Source organism: Austrofundulus limnaeus, unplaced genomic scaffold (genome assembly GCF_001266775.1).
Source record: "Austrofundulus limnaeus strain Quisiro unplaced genomic scaffold, Austrofundulus_limnaeus-1.0 Scaffold19, whole genome shotgun sequence".
Classification (NCBI taxonomy): Eukaryota; Metazoa; Chordata; class Actinopteri; order Cyprinodontiformes; family Rivulidae; genus Austrofundulus; species Austrofundulus limnaeus.
In genome coordinates, this window is record NW_013952421.1 from 3,376,255 (window position 1) to 3,389,464 (window position 13,210).

The 13,210-nt window shown below is 36.9% G+C and overlaps 1 protein-coding gene across 1 annotated transcript; it reads right to left on the minus strand.

The window, feature by feature from the left end:
* Nucleotides 1-245: 245 nt before the first annotated feature.
* On the minus strand, nucleotides 246-9,974 carry usp3 (ubiquitin specific peptidase 3). Its single transcript, XM_014003636.1, has 15 exons — nucleotides 9,523-9,974; nucleotides 9,191-9,251; nucleotides 7,540-7,677; nucleotides 7,283-7,366; nucleotides 6,758-6,839; nucleotides 6,561-6,640; nucleotides 5,523-5,636; nucleotides 5,174-5,287; nucleotides 4,930-5,079; nucleotides 4,481-4,587; nucleotides 4,254-4,334; nucleotides 3,067-3,185; nucleotides 2,833-2,946; nucleotides 1,852-1,919; nucleotides 246-1,305 (listed from the first exon to the last, which is right to left on the minus strand). Exons 1-15 carry the CDS (start codon nucleotides 9,611-9,613, stop codon nucleotides 876-878), a joined length of 1,833 nt encoding a protein of 610 aa, XP_013859090.1. The 5' UTR covers nucleotides 9,614-9,974; the 3' UTR covers nucleotides 246-875.
* Between the last annotated feature and the right edge of the window lie 3,236 nt (nucleotides 9,975-13,210).

A 13,210-nucleotide genomic window follows, 5' to 3' on the forward strand; every position in this document is an offset into this window, starting at 1 on the left:
GTAGTTTTCTATAATTTGACAAGTGTCTTATTAAGAGGCAGTGGCCTTTGTCGTTCTGACTTTAATAAACAAAGGAGCCTTTTTTTGATTCAAAATACTTCAGACATTAATGTCTAGCAGATGAGATGCTTAATTGTAGCTAAAGCTTTAGATTTCTGTCAACTAGACTGAGTCACAAACAACAAAAGCAAGATTAAGAACCAGTAAAAAAAGAAAAAGAAAAGAAAAACAGAGCAACTCAAATGTAGGAATCAAAAAGTCTCTTTTGTATTCTGACATGGCAACATTGGCTGATACATGCTTCAAAAGTTAACATCACTGGGGTCCCATCATAAAATCGATTTAACATGTTAAAAGATGCTGCGCCATTAATGCAGACCAAAATCTTTTTTTAAGTGATCAAAACTTTTACAGTTTCTTCAAGTAAAGCAAATGAGCACTTTAAAAGTCAAAGATGTTTTTTTCTTAACATTGTAACTGGAAATCATTTATAAAAAGATGCCAAATAAAATAAYTGAAATGCCCAATATTTAAAACAACAACACAGCTGTCACAAAGTATCAGTTCATTGAACAGTGACCATCTGACGTTTCTGACGCTTTATGATTTTCTTTTATCCTTTAAACAAGAACTGGAGTCTGTTACAGAGTCTCTTACGGAGGAATACATGAAGAAAAGTAAAAGACAAAATTCAAACAATGATAAAAAAGTCAAAGGGAAGACTGATGGCAAACATTAAATGGGGAAAAAAGAGAKATAATAATAATAATCAAGCATCATGACTTATCACATGACTGAGGTGGAACCAAAATGAAGTGCCGAGCTAATCTGAGGCAGTAAAATCTAACCGGATCACGGCCAACAGGTTCTAAAGCTCAGAGAGCTTCTTCTGACCCGGTCTCCTCTGAGGTATCTCTGTCTGTCACGGCCTCCTTGTCAGCCTCGTTCAGTGCAGCTGTGTTTACACCTGCGTTTTCTTGGGCTTTTTCACCAGACGCMTCTATTTGTGTGGCTGCTCCGTCCGTCAGCTCCATTTCTGGGGCGTCTGCGGCGACGTTGTCCTGAGAAACTACTTCTGACAAAACACCGGCTGTGGCTGCAGCGTCCACGTCGGGCGTATTTGTAGCTGCGCTGTCGGTGGTAAGCTTGTCCCCGTCCGCTTGGCCAGTCCTCTCCACGTAGAAGAGGATGTAGGCCTTTGCCTTCCTCACTGCGTCTTCACTGGTCAGAGTCACTGTGCTGTCATTGAAGTGGTACCAGCGGCCCTCGTGGCTGCCGTATGCTGTGTAATGCCCTGATCCAACCCTGTGAACACAGACGCACACATCACGTTGTCCCTTCTGSCTTTTTACTAAAATTCATTTATTGCTGTTGGAGCGAGGGGGGGGGGGCGTTCAGCTTTACAAGAGCAGAACAACACTGCCACTTAGAGGACAAAGCTAAAATAGCAACACTTTCATTATTAGCTTATCTTCTTTTTAAAGAACTCAACATTTTGTTATGTCATTATTTAAAATCCAGCTGCTCACAAATAATTTGAGAAATGAAAAACAGGAGCTGAAATATTTAAACAGTAACTAAATGGATCAAACACAACCAACAGAGCTGGCAGGCAGAAAATGATCTGTGATTACCTGTTTTCATGCAGCGACTTGGCTCTTAGATTTGTTGTCTTATTGGGATTAATCCAAGGTTTGTAAATCTATCTTTGTTCCCCATCACTGAGCTGTAATAGTATGCTTCTCAAGCTGGGATCATTTTAAATGATAACAACTTTGGTCATTTATTTAGGTCATAAATTCCTAAATAAATCCCAACGTCAAGCCAGAAAGATGATAAATATCCACTCACCCCGATCCATGATGCACCACAACTGCCACGAGGTCATACAGGCAACTTCCTGGCAATGAATTCTCCGGCTGAAAGAATTAAAATGAGTAAGAAGTGAATGTTTTATAAAGCTCTTCTGATGCACACCACCAAACTGCAGCATTCACAGCTGAACAATGGACACACAAGCACATTTACTTTCATAAAAATCAGAAAGGTTCGACATAAAATTATCTGAAACATGATAGAAAATTCATGCTGGATTCAGAATAATGAGTAATTCTCAACCAAACTACCCATTTTTGCACTGAAAATAAACATCGGTGCAAAATTAAGATAATTACCAAACTGAACTGCTAAAGCAGATAATGTTGCATTCACTTTACAGAGACATTTTTGGTAGATAAACTAAGATTAAGATGAAGATTTTAGGATTTAGGAAGTTTTTGCGGAAAACCTGCAATAAAAGAAAAAATACTTCCAAATTAAGTTTGTTTTCTAAACAAAAACAGGTCCACATTAGAATCATCAAACTAAACTTTTCATAAACAACTATTTTAGTAAACAAGTTTAGGACCAACTCAATATTCAGACGCCTAATATGATGCAGAGTTAACTGGTTTTAATCTGCAACAATCTGGACTCTAAAACAAACATCTGCTCAGTAATTAATTATCAAACAAAAGCAAGAATCATCAGTTTCTAACATCCCGTAAAGTCATGGAAACCTGAGCGGGTCGCTTTTCAAAGCTGCCTGGACATCCAGCATCAACCGGATCAAATATTGAGTTAAACATGTGCTACAGGTGGTACAACGACATCGAGACGTTTGCACCTGTTGACATCAAATTAAAGCTACTCATCTAGCAGAATTAGCTCCAGGAGAGGTCAACAGTTACATGTATTTTTCACCCCTGCATAAATCCAGCATCAGCTTCATGTTAATGTTTTTGCCCACTACTCCAAAATTCTGTCGTCACATTTCTCCTGTTCCAGGCTCACCTCAAGCAAGTAACCCCTCATGTCCAGGTCCTTCAGGGGAAACTCTACGTAAGTATCCACCTTGTTTCTCAAAAAGGCCGTCCAGTGGAACCGTTTTAGATGCAAACACAAAACCTGCCAGTTCAAATAAAACACAATTAAAAAATACAATAAATCTTTCCAAGCTACACGTTTCTGAGAATAAACTGTAAAAAAATAAGAATAAAATATGTTGGAATAAAAATGTATTCATACTTTTGGCAGCTTCTGGATCCAGAACTTCTTGGTCGATTTCTGGCGTTTTTTACATTTATGGCAATAATACAGCTCAGTTTCATCAAGTTCTTCCAGGTCAGTAAAGCTGCGTAAGCAGTCTAAAAATAAACAACGCAGACATTAAAAACACTCATAATTGTTGTGCATTTAAAATGTGATATAAAGTAGGCTTGGGTGGTATGACAGTATTGTGGTATAACTGGGTATTCAAATATGGTGACAGTATTTAAAGATTAAAGCTGCATTCTGTAACTAATATTTCCTTTTTGTCATTTTTCTTAAAACTCTCACTATGTCCTGACAGATAATCTCTGAAAAAAACAAGTGTCCTCTGGCTCCTCCCGGTGGTCCTACAGCCATCTGTTCAAACCTACCGCTCCCGAAGAAAAAGAGCAAATCAAAGCCCAGAGTTTTGTCTCACAGGTGTCAAACATGTTCGAGGACRAGATGCTCACGCCCACCCCGCCCTGCTTGCCCGCAGCCACTCTCATTCAAGCTCCTGACTCAGTGGGAGGAGCTTAGGAAGGTGGGCTGAAGCGTAACAGAGTGCAAGGGGGGCGGACCTGAAGGTTGTATCTGTTCTTTTTCTAAGTCCACGGTTTTCTAGAAACTACATAAAGCAGCTTTAAGACCATATTAACCCCCTAGAGCCGAATCACAAGACCTATTTAAATCGCTCTAGACTGATTTGTGTTTCAATTTGTGACATAAGTAAAGACTTAAAACTAAACACCAGTTTTTAAACTGTGTGGATTGGCATAATACAAATGAAATTATGTTAATAGCATACGCCTCATGGGAAAAACAGCTCATTTCACAATCAGTCTCAACTTTCTCTCGAACCAAAAAAAACAAACAAACAAACAAACAAACAAAAAACAAACAAAAATAATTGGAAACCCCTCAACCTCCTCTTCTGACCAAGGTCCAGTTATTTGACCAAAAACTCTAAAGGAAGAAGAAAATAAAGACGTGAAAAGTGAATGAAGTTTGGCAMGATGGAGAGACGGCGAGTGCGGGAGGAAGTAACAACACGCCGCAGACCATACAACCCTAAGCCCCGCCCCTTTACCGTACCCAAAGATAATATGTTGGTATGAAAAAGATCAATACCTTACAACCCTAATATTGACATTTAAAAATTATTCTTTTACACATGAACTTACCCCGTAAAGTGCATGTCGGGCCTGGTTCCTGGTCCTTACTTCTCTTTTGTCTGAACTGACTGGGAATGTCTAAAGACAGATCTGAGTCAAAATGAACGAGAGAAAACATTTATCATGAGCAACATGGAGTCATAACTTTATACYGTAAAAAGTTTTTCTAATTTACAAACTTCAGAAAAATATGACCAAAAAAAAAAAAAACATGTGGAGTTTGTAGTTTTTCTTACCAAGAAATGGATCAAACTTGCGGGATTCTGTCCCACATATCAGGCAGTTGACTTCATTCTGAAGTACGCCTCCAAAAATAGATGTGACAACACTGGAAGGCCCATTTCTGCATAAACAATCAACGAGCACAAAGTTGTGTTAATCATTTAATGTGCACTCAGAAGTTTCATCAATGGAAAAAAATAAACTAAAACACAAGTTTTTCATTTAAAGAAACAAATTGCAATTTATAAGAGTATCATTAAAAAGAAGACAGAATGAATTACAATTAGACTGCTTTCAAAATAAGTTATTAAAAAAGTAGACACAAACAACAAGGGCTACTTAAATATATACATTTAGCACTGACAGTAAGAAGAATGTGTTCTGTGAGCTGAATTTTAAAGAAAACATTGTATTTAACCACAGCAAAAATAAAATAAAAATCTCAAAGCTTAGATGAACTGACACGAAACATTTGCCGTCTGAGTTGGAGATCCTGCCTCCATCCTGAGGCGGTACTGGGTGGGACGCCCCGTTTCGACTGTACTGCAGCTCCCTGTGGAGATGGTCCAGCAGGTAACGCATGAATTCATGGGCGTCCTGCTGCTGATAGCCTCTGTATAAAACATGCAACATTTTTGTGGCATTAATGTGATGCCGACAGCTATAAAAGGAAACTATTATTCAGTYTTCATATGGAGATAACTAACCTGAAACTTGGCATGATTTTCCAGATGGTATAAAATAAGGAGTCTGGACTGAAGGCCGTTTGGTTTCCTTGCCACAGGGAGCAAAGAGTTTTCCTGAACTCCTCCACCAAAGAACTGTTTCATCAGAAAGACACTCAGTCACAGAGCAGCACAGTCTAAAATCTACCTATAAACCTATAATTACACTTTAATCTTTATTTGTTGTTTTTTTTACATAATTTCTAAGCTTCTTACAACTTTTAACAGCATTTTATAAAATGACACAGACAAAATCTTCAACTGTACACTTGCAGATATGAAAACCATATGCATGCCCATAGATTCTCCTTCCTTCAGAAAAGGACCTTACACACTGTTGTCCCCTTGGCTGCGGGTGTGGTACATCCGTCTTCCTGCCGTCTTACCGCTGCGTAGAGCCACTGCAGGCAGCTCCTTGAAGTAACAGCTGAACTGCTCGATGTTGCTGTCGGACAAACACAGTTGGCGAGAACATCAGTGAGCGTGGCGCAGCATCAAGCGCCAGAAAAAACTGTAGGGGGATCAAATATGAGCCGTCAAATCTTCAAGCTCTGCATTTCTTTAGTTTGTGGAAGAATTTACATTTTGAGCCGGGTAAAATAAATCTTTATCAAATTTCTGTGGACTTTTCTAAAATTCAAGCCAGTTTTTAACACATTTTTACCATGTCAGCTCTATATGGCAGTCACACATCGCTGTTTTTGTGCAGGTAAATACACTGTTAGGTCAGTTAAATTAAAAAAACTGCAAAATTGTAAAACCAATTAAACTGATCAGAAGCAACAGAAAATGTGCAGAAGAAGCTAAAATATACAAACAAAAATATTTGTCCCTTCTAAAGTGCTTTAGGTTTGTAAACTGGATGCTTACTTGGGTAAAGATTAGTGACTTTATGGCACTTTGGAAGTTTATTGTATCACAATAAATAAAGATCAACCGACTTAAAAAGACAAGCAAAGTTGTTAAATATAATACAACTAAAACAACACCTGCTGTCCAAACTATACATTACKTAGAAAGCATTTTTTTCTAGTTTTTACAAATTAATTTGGACAAAACAATGAAAATAATTTACTAATACACACTTTAATAGTAAGAAAAACTCATTTGGAGCGTCCTGATAAGTGTCGAGTAAATGTGCAAACACACCAGAATAATCCTATGTGTGTGCATATGTGTGTGTGTGTGTGTGTGTGAACCCGTCCTTGGCTGTTCCTTGTTTCTAAGCAGTCCCCCGACTGTGCCCCAGACTATATTAATAAGGGATGACTGGATGTGGGGCCCTGGGTCTAACAGAGGCAGAGCTACTGGCTTCTGTTGCAGAGTCAGTCCACCACCCACAGACCTTGTCGTCTGTGCTGAGTCTTACCTGAGGGACTGCAGAATGGCATTCATGAAGCACGTGTTGCCCAGGTTCCTCAAACCAGTTGCACCTATTGCCACCCCGTCCTGAAAGAGGAGCTGCGTTATTTTCATGTGTCTTTGAGTGGGTGTGTATTTAGAAGCTTTATGGAAAAGTGCAGCAATGGTTGATGTTGCAAACAAACAGTAAACGAAAAGTCGTACATTGTCTTTTAGCAACTTTGCATCTCCAGCTGCGCTTTCCTGGAATTTTCTTTTCCTCTGTCTGTCGCCCAGAACCAGTGAACTGTAAGACAAAAAAGATTAAGTGATGTGATGGCAGAATAAATCTATATGACGACAAACACACCGCCAGGACAGAGCAACATTTGCCTGAAGGGATCAAAACACATTTGACTTAAACATACTTACATTTAAGCAACACTTTTTTTTTTAATTAAAGATGAGTCTTCACCATGTAATAAATAAATCAACAGATCCATGTCATCTTTACCCAAATTAAGTCTTCATTTAATTTTAAAAGAAACAAAGCTTTGGAAAACCTGTAATGCGTGCTATATAGTGATGMGAATACTTCGCCAAGTTTCATCAAATTCTTTTAGTAGGTTATTAGTGGATTTGAGCTGACAAGAAACCTGCTAACAGACAAACAACTCGTGCCCTAACATAATGTGACCWTTTAGGCATAGAAAAAGCACACGGTGGCTTTGTTTTGAAATTTGTACTTACTTTTCTAAACTCTGAAGGTGTTCCCTCACTTTCTGCACATGCCCGAGTTTGGTGTCGTTGACAACAAAATCATCGCACCTGTAACTATAAAAATATGGAGCAGTAAGTTACAGTCACCTTATTCACACACAGAAAACACTGAAAGAATGAATCCCACTGATGAATAAATTAGAGAACACTGTGCAGAACCAATTATTAAGAGAAAAAATGTCTGGTTCCACCTAGTTATGGGTAATATAGTAATTAGAGATACTCACCAAAATACACTGTGGTTGCAGCAGTCCATGCAGACAGAATGAGGGKTTTTATCCTTCTCCAGTTTTTCACCCCTTCTTTGACAAACACCGAGGCCATGGCTCTCCTCAAAGTGTTTCTTTGCATGACCACTGACATATCTGTAAAAGGTCAATTATTTCAGATGCAAAAAAAAACAAAACCAAACAAACCAAAAAAATACCTTAAACAACAAATATTTGTAATTAAATCGCCAAAGTGTTATTTAAAAATTATGACTAGTGCAAGTAACATGTTAGATCAGGAATGACATTCAAAATGTGTCAAAATTACAACATTATTAAAACAAAGAAAGCTATAAAATGGTGCGTTTATAATGTACTTTACCATCTAAAAAGGAAATATGGTTTGGTAAGCTTATTTTTTGTTATAACCATGACATCTGCAGCACGACGGCTCAGTGGTTAGCACAGACGCCTCACAGCAAGAAGGTCCTGGGTTCGATCCCCGGTTCGGACCTGGGGTCTTTCTGTGCGGAGTTTGCATGTTCTCCTCGTGCTTGTGCGGGTTTTCTCCGGGAACTCCGGTTTCCCCCACCCCACAAAAACATGTACAGTAGGTTGCATTCAGGCCCAGGCCGCCCTTGAAAAAGAGATCTGAGATCTCAAAAGGACTTGTCTGGTTAAAGAACGGTGAATAAATAATAAATAAATAATCTGTTCAATTTTTGATGTTAAAAACAAAACTATTACAAAAGACTAYTAAGCCTATTTCATAGATTTTGAGCAGAGGTCAGGGGTTAACCGAGTATAAACAAACTATGTTGCTGTTAGATTTCATGCATACGACTGCGCTTTTTTTATTTATCAGTTCATACAAGATTTTTTGCAAATTATGGCAAAAATAAAAAAACACCTGATGATCTGAAATGTTGGTGTCAGTGCACTAMAGGATGTTCTTACAGCAAGGTGTCTGAAAAAGGTGCTTTTTTTTTTGCAAAAAGGTTACTTTGAACATGATTTTTGTCTGAACTGTAGATACAATTAAACATAATTTTATGCATTTCCCAATAAAGCATAATTATTGCTTTTATTGTTGTTTAGTCTTTTTTATGAATGTTACTTTCCTTATCTGCACTTATGCACTTGGATGAACYGAGCAAGCCTTAATAACATTTAAAATAATACTCATTACCTACTTTATTATTAAATTCAGCAGCTCGTTGGGACRTCTGTTCATTTAGTAACTATACTATAATAGTATACACTTTCAACCGATGCAACAAAAACAGGCTCAAAAAGCAGATCCATAGAGATATGATTAATCTCAGCTCTCGTGTTAAAAGAAAAGTTTAACACAAATCAGTTTAAAGCAAATAAACCAAATCATTATAACGATATACATTTACCAGTGGAATAATTTGTTGTATTTCAACAGCATTTTGAGAACAAGCTCAGTGTTTATTCTATATTACCTGTGATCCAGAAGTGTTCCTAAATTCAAAATGGCCTATTTCTCACAAAGCCAAAACCCAATACAAAGACACACAAATTATTTTTAATGGCCTCAGGTCATTGTTGTATGTACTACAGCCCTTATATTGTTGTATATTGTCCAAAATGTAAATGTCACAAACAGTATAACTATTGATTGCCAACAAATAAGAGAACTTACCGTCCACAGTGGACCATCAGACAAGTAAGACAAATCCAAGGACTTTTATTAGACCTGCAAACTGAACAAAAAAAAAAAAAAGGCTTGTTTTAGTCGAATAAAAAACGAGTCGTGCAGTGACTCATTTCTCTAAACATCATTCTTCCATGCGTTTTATAACTCCGTATTTTCGTCATTTGCCTTGTGGTCACGACTGCGTTGTCAAACCAATCAACGTGTTATCAAGCCAACACAAAATGCCAATCTCAGTGGCTTAATCGGAGGCTGGAATAAAAATAAAAAAAGTCCTCTGCAACACCGTTCAGTAAAATAAAGTCAGAAATCGCTCTTACCATTACAACACCAGGACGTCGGTGTACCGTTAGGGAACCTGGAGGCATCAGAGGAACAACCTACGCTTGAGCTCAGATGGGGACACTCCATCAGCTAAAAAACACCAAGAAACTGCCGGTACAACAATGAAGAGGAACAGTACCAGATCGGCACTAAAACGCGGGGAGCTAACAATAGTTAGCCAATTAACCTAAACTAGCAGGCTAACGTTAGCTGACGGACTACTTGTGATCGATAGCGCACGTTTTCCTGTTCTTTCCTGTCCAGCGACTTCGAAAACTGCTAGACGACTTGCATTTTCTGTTTCAAGCTCAAAGCTTAAATATAAGACAAAACAATGCAGCTTCCACCAAACAACACGCCGTAAGATAAACAACTACGCTCTTTTTGGCGTAAAAGGTAGCAGGTAACTGCTGGCGCTCGCTACAAACAAATGGATAGAAGTTGAGGAAGTGACGTATGTTCTACCGGCAGGGCTGTTTTGTCGCTGCAAAGATGAAAAGCTACGGAGGTAAAAGGTTTATTACTTCCGGGGTTGTTCCTCCTCTGTTTTTAGAGCAGATTTAACTTTCTGTACTTTTTGACATAGAAAAACTTAATTTTCATTCACATTAGGTGTCTTTTTGAGTGCTACAGGCAGTTACTTATTCTACAGTTTGTGTCTTTTTTATTCTTGTATAGCATTTACGAAAACCGTGCTTTTAGCTTCACTGAATCCGAGTTGTTAAAAAGCACAACATAGCTAAAAGCTAAATGAAGCAAATTACTAGTTAAAGTGTAAAGCAGAAACCCTCTTGTTAAAAGTGCCAAACTATTAACTAAAAGTAAAAAAAAAAAAAAAAAAACCTANAGTTGTTAAAAAGCACAACATAGCTAAAAGCTAAATGAAGCAAATTACTAGTTAAAGTGTAAAGCAGAAACCCTCTTGTTAAAAGTGCCAAACTACTATTAACTAAAAGTAAAAAAAAAAAAAAAACCTAGCTAAAAAATGAAATAGCAACGATTAGCTAAAATTGTCATAGGCTAGATATTAGTTTAAAGTAACAAAAAGCCTTACTAAAATCGTAGAGGAACAATGTTCTAGCTAAAATACAATATTAATAGATAGATATAGCAAAATCCAAGCAAGTAACTGAAAGTAGGAGACAAACATGAAGTGGTATGCTGAAGCACATCATAAAAAGAAAAATTATTTTAAAGGAATTGTGGAAATCTGAAAAGATATTTGATGGAGAATATATTTGCAAATAAAGTTAMATATTATTAAAATACACAAAAGTTACAAAAAACAGAAGTCATGGCACCCGACTCCCAAATAAGTTGAACATTGATACTCAAAATTAGCACCAAGTATATACAAAAGTAATTAAATAAAAAAACAATAAATAAAAACACGTGTGACCACTTCACATAACTCATTTAAATAGAAAAAAACCCCAATACATCTTAAGAACTGATAAGTTATTGTTATATTACAAAAAGCTTGACTTGTTTCAGAAGGCTCTCCACTCTTATCAACTGGGTCATTTTGTGTTTTTTCCCCTTTCTTCTTTTTTGTCACAATACATGTTTCATTTTGATTGTTTAAATGTGTCTCATATTATTTTTTTAAAATAGGGATGCACAACTGTGTATTAAAGTCTCTACGCTCATTTTGGTTGTTTACAGCTTTACTTTCTCACTTTTTATGACTTTTGGCTTGTTTTTGTTGGACTATAGCTCCTATCATCTTGACAATATTTAAGTATTGTTGATGAAAAGATTATGGAAATGGGTACAAGAGGAATTTAAGCTGGGAATACAAGTTTAAATGTTCCCCCATTTGATAAAAACAATATATTTTATACAAGAGATACTGAAGCAATCCTATGTTGTTAGAGGATGAATAAAATGAACAGACGGTGAGAAACACAAAGATATAAAAAAGTCTAAGGAAAGTCAATATGCACCTCTCTTTTTTGTCCACAGACATGCGCTGCAGGACTGCTCACCACTTTGAGTGGATTCTCAGCACTGCTTTACAAAGTTACAGCTAAGGTAACCCRCTAACTTGTATGTAACGCTTGATATGAGCTCCCATTAACTTGCAAGCTAGCAGCTGGGTTCCTGTTAAGATCTGCAATGCAACAGCACTTTTCTGGAGCTCACTGTTTGTCTTYTTTTGTAGTATTTTAGACTGCCATCATCATAAGGCCAATGCAAATTGAAAAAAAAAATCCAAGAGATTGCCTAAAATGCCACGTACAGAAACTGTCAGATAATTCAGTGGGCCTGTTCCTCTTTTAATGACATATAGAAGGGATATGAATCCGCACACGGCTATCGTCACACAGTCTAAAAAAATAAATTGCAGAACATGTTCTTACAAAAAAAAAAGAATGTATTGAAAGCATTTCATGTCCCTTGAGTGACCTTAATCACAATCTGTATCACAAAAATCCTTCATAAAGTTTTCATCACCACTGATAAAAATAAAACCAAAATTTAAGAAACAATTTTTATTGGAATATTCAGTCAAAACAATCAAGCAAACAAGCAAACAAAAAAAAAACTGTTTCAGCCCTGCAGCAACCCCAACAATGTATAAACGCATCCTGCAATGCATTTTGTTAAACAAAACCAAGGGGTTTATTATGTTTGATCACAAAGATATTTGTTAATATTTGACTAAAAAGGAGATCAATTGGATTWTTTTCATGCACTTTTATGAAATAAGGTAATGACTGTTCTTTAAATGAACATGGATTTTATAGCCCCAAAATAACCATGCATGAACGTAGATATTTCTTATTTTAAGGTAAAAGTATAAAAATCGAAACTTTCTTTGGATGTTTTATGTTTAGCTGTTAAGTCACCTAAGAGAAAGAAGATTAAAAAAAGAAAGAAAAGCAGGAATGTTCAAATAAAAGAATTTGTATCAGAAGAAACCCATTAAGAAGAGGTGGTGGCGGGGGTATTAGGCAAAATCAACTTTTTTTGGGCTTTATATTWTGTTACAGACTCATTATATGTTTGAGAAGTCCGTGAATCTCCTGCAAATCCCATATGGAGCTGCTGAAACTCTTGTAGGTACAAAGCACCACCTATTGTACAAAGCTCCTCCCTGGAGCTCAGTCTGAAGCAGAGCCCCCGCCCCCCATCCCCTGAAGCATTGTTTGAAAGCATGCTAAAGTGGGAGTGTCAAGGTTTTTGAATAGACAGAGGCTATGTTCAAGGCTTTTAGATAGGCTATGATGCAAAGTCAAATTAATTTTTGATWTAAAGTATTTTCATACCAACGGAAGGTAACATAGTTTCTTGATTACAGAATTGAAGTATGTTCCTGGAAAATACCTAATACCCCCCTTTAAGCTAATTTCTCTGTTTCAAAATGATGTATTTTTTTTGTTCAGAGTGATTAAAATGAAAAATGCCATGCTTGCCCTTTTAAATCTTCATTTCATTTGATTCCACTTTAGCTAAATACCAAATTATCGGTTGAAAGCAAGCCGGTAGACCTATCAAAGAAAAATAATTTCTTTGCACATAAGGTTGAAAGGATGTAAAATAGCACATTTAAAAAAAAAAGCTGCATTAAAATGATGAATGTCCTTTTAAAAAGTTGAACTCACACTCAGACACAACAATGGTACATTTGGTTGTCGGACACACACACACACACACACACACACACACACACACACACAC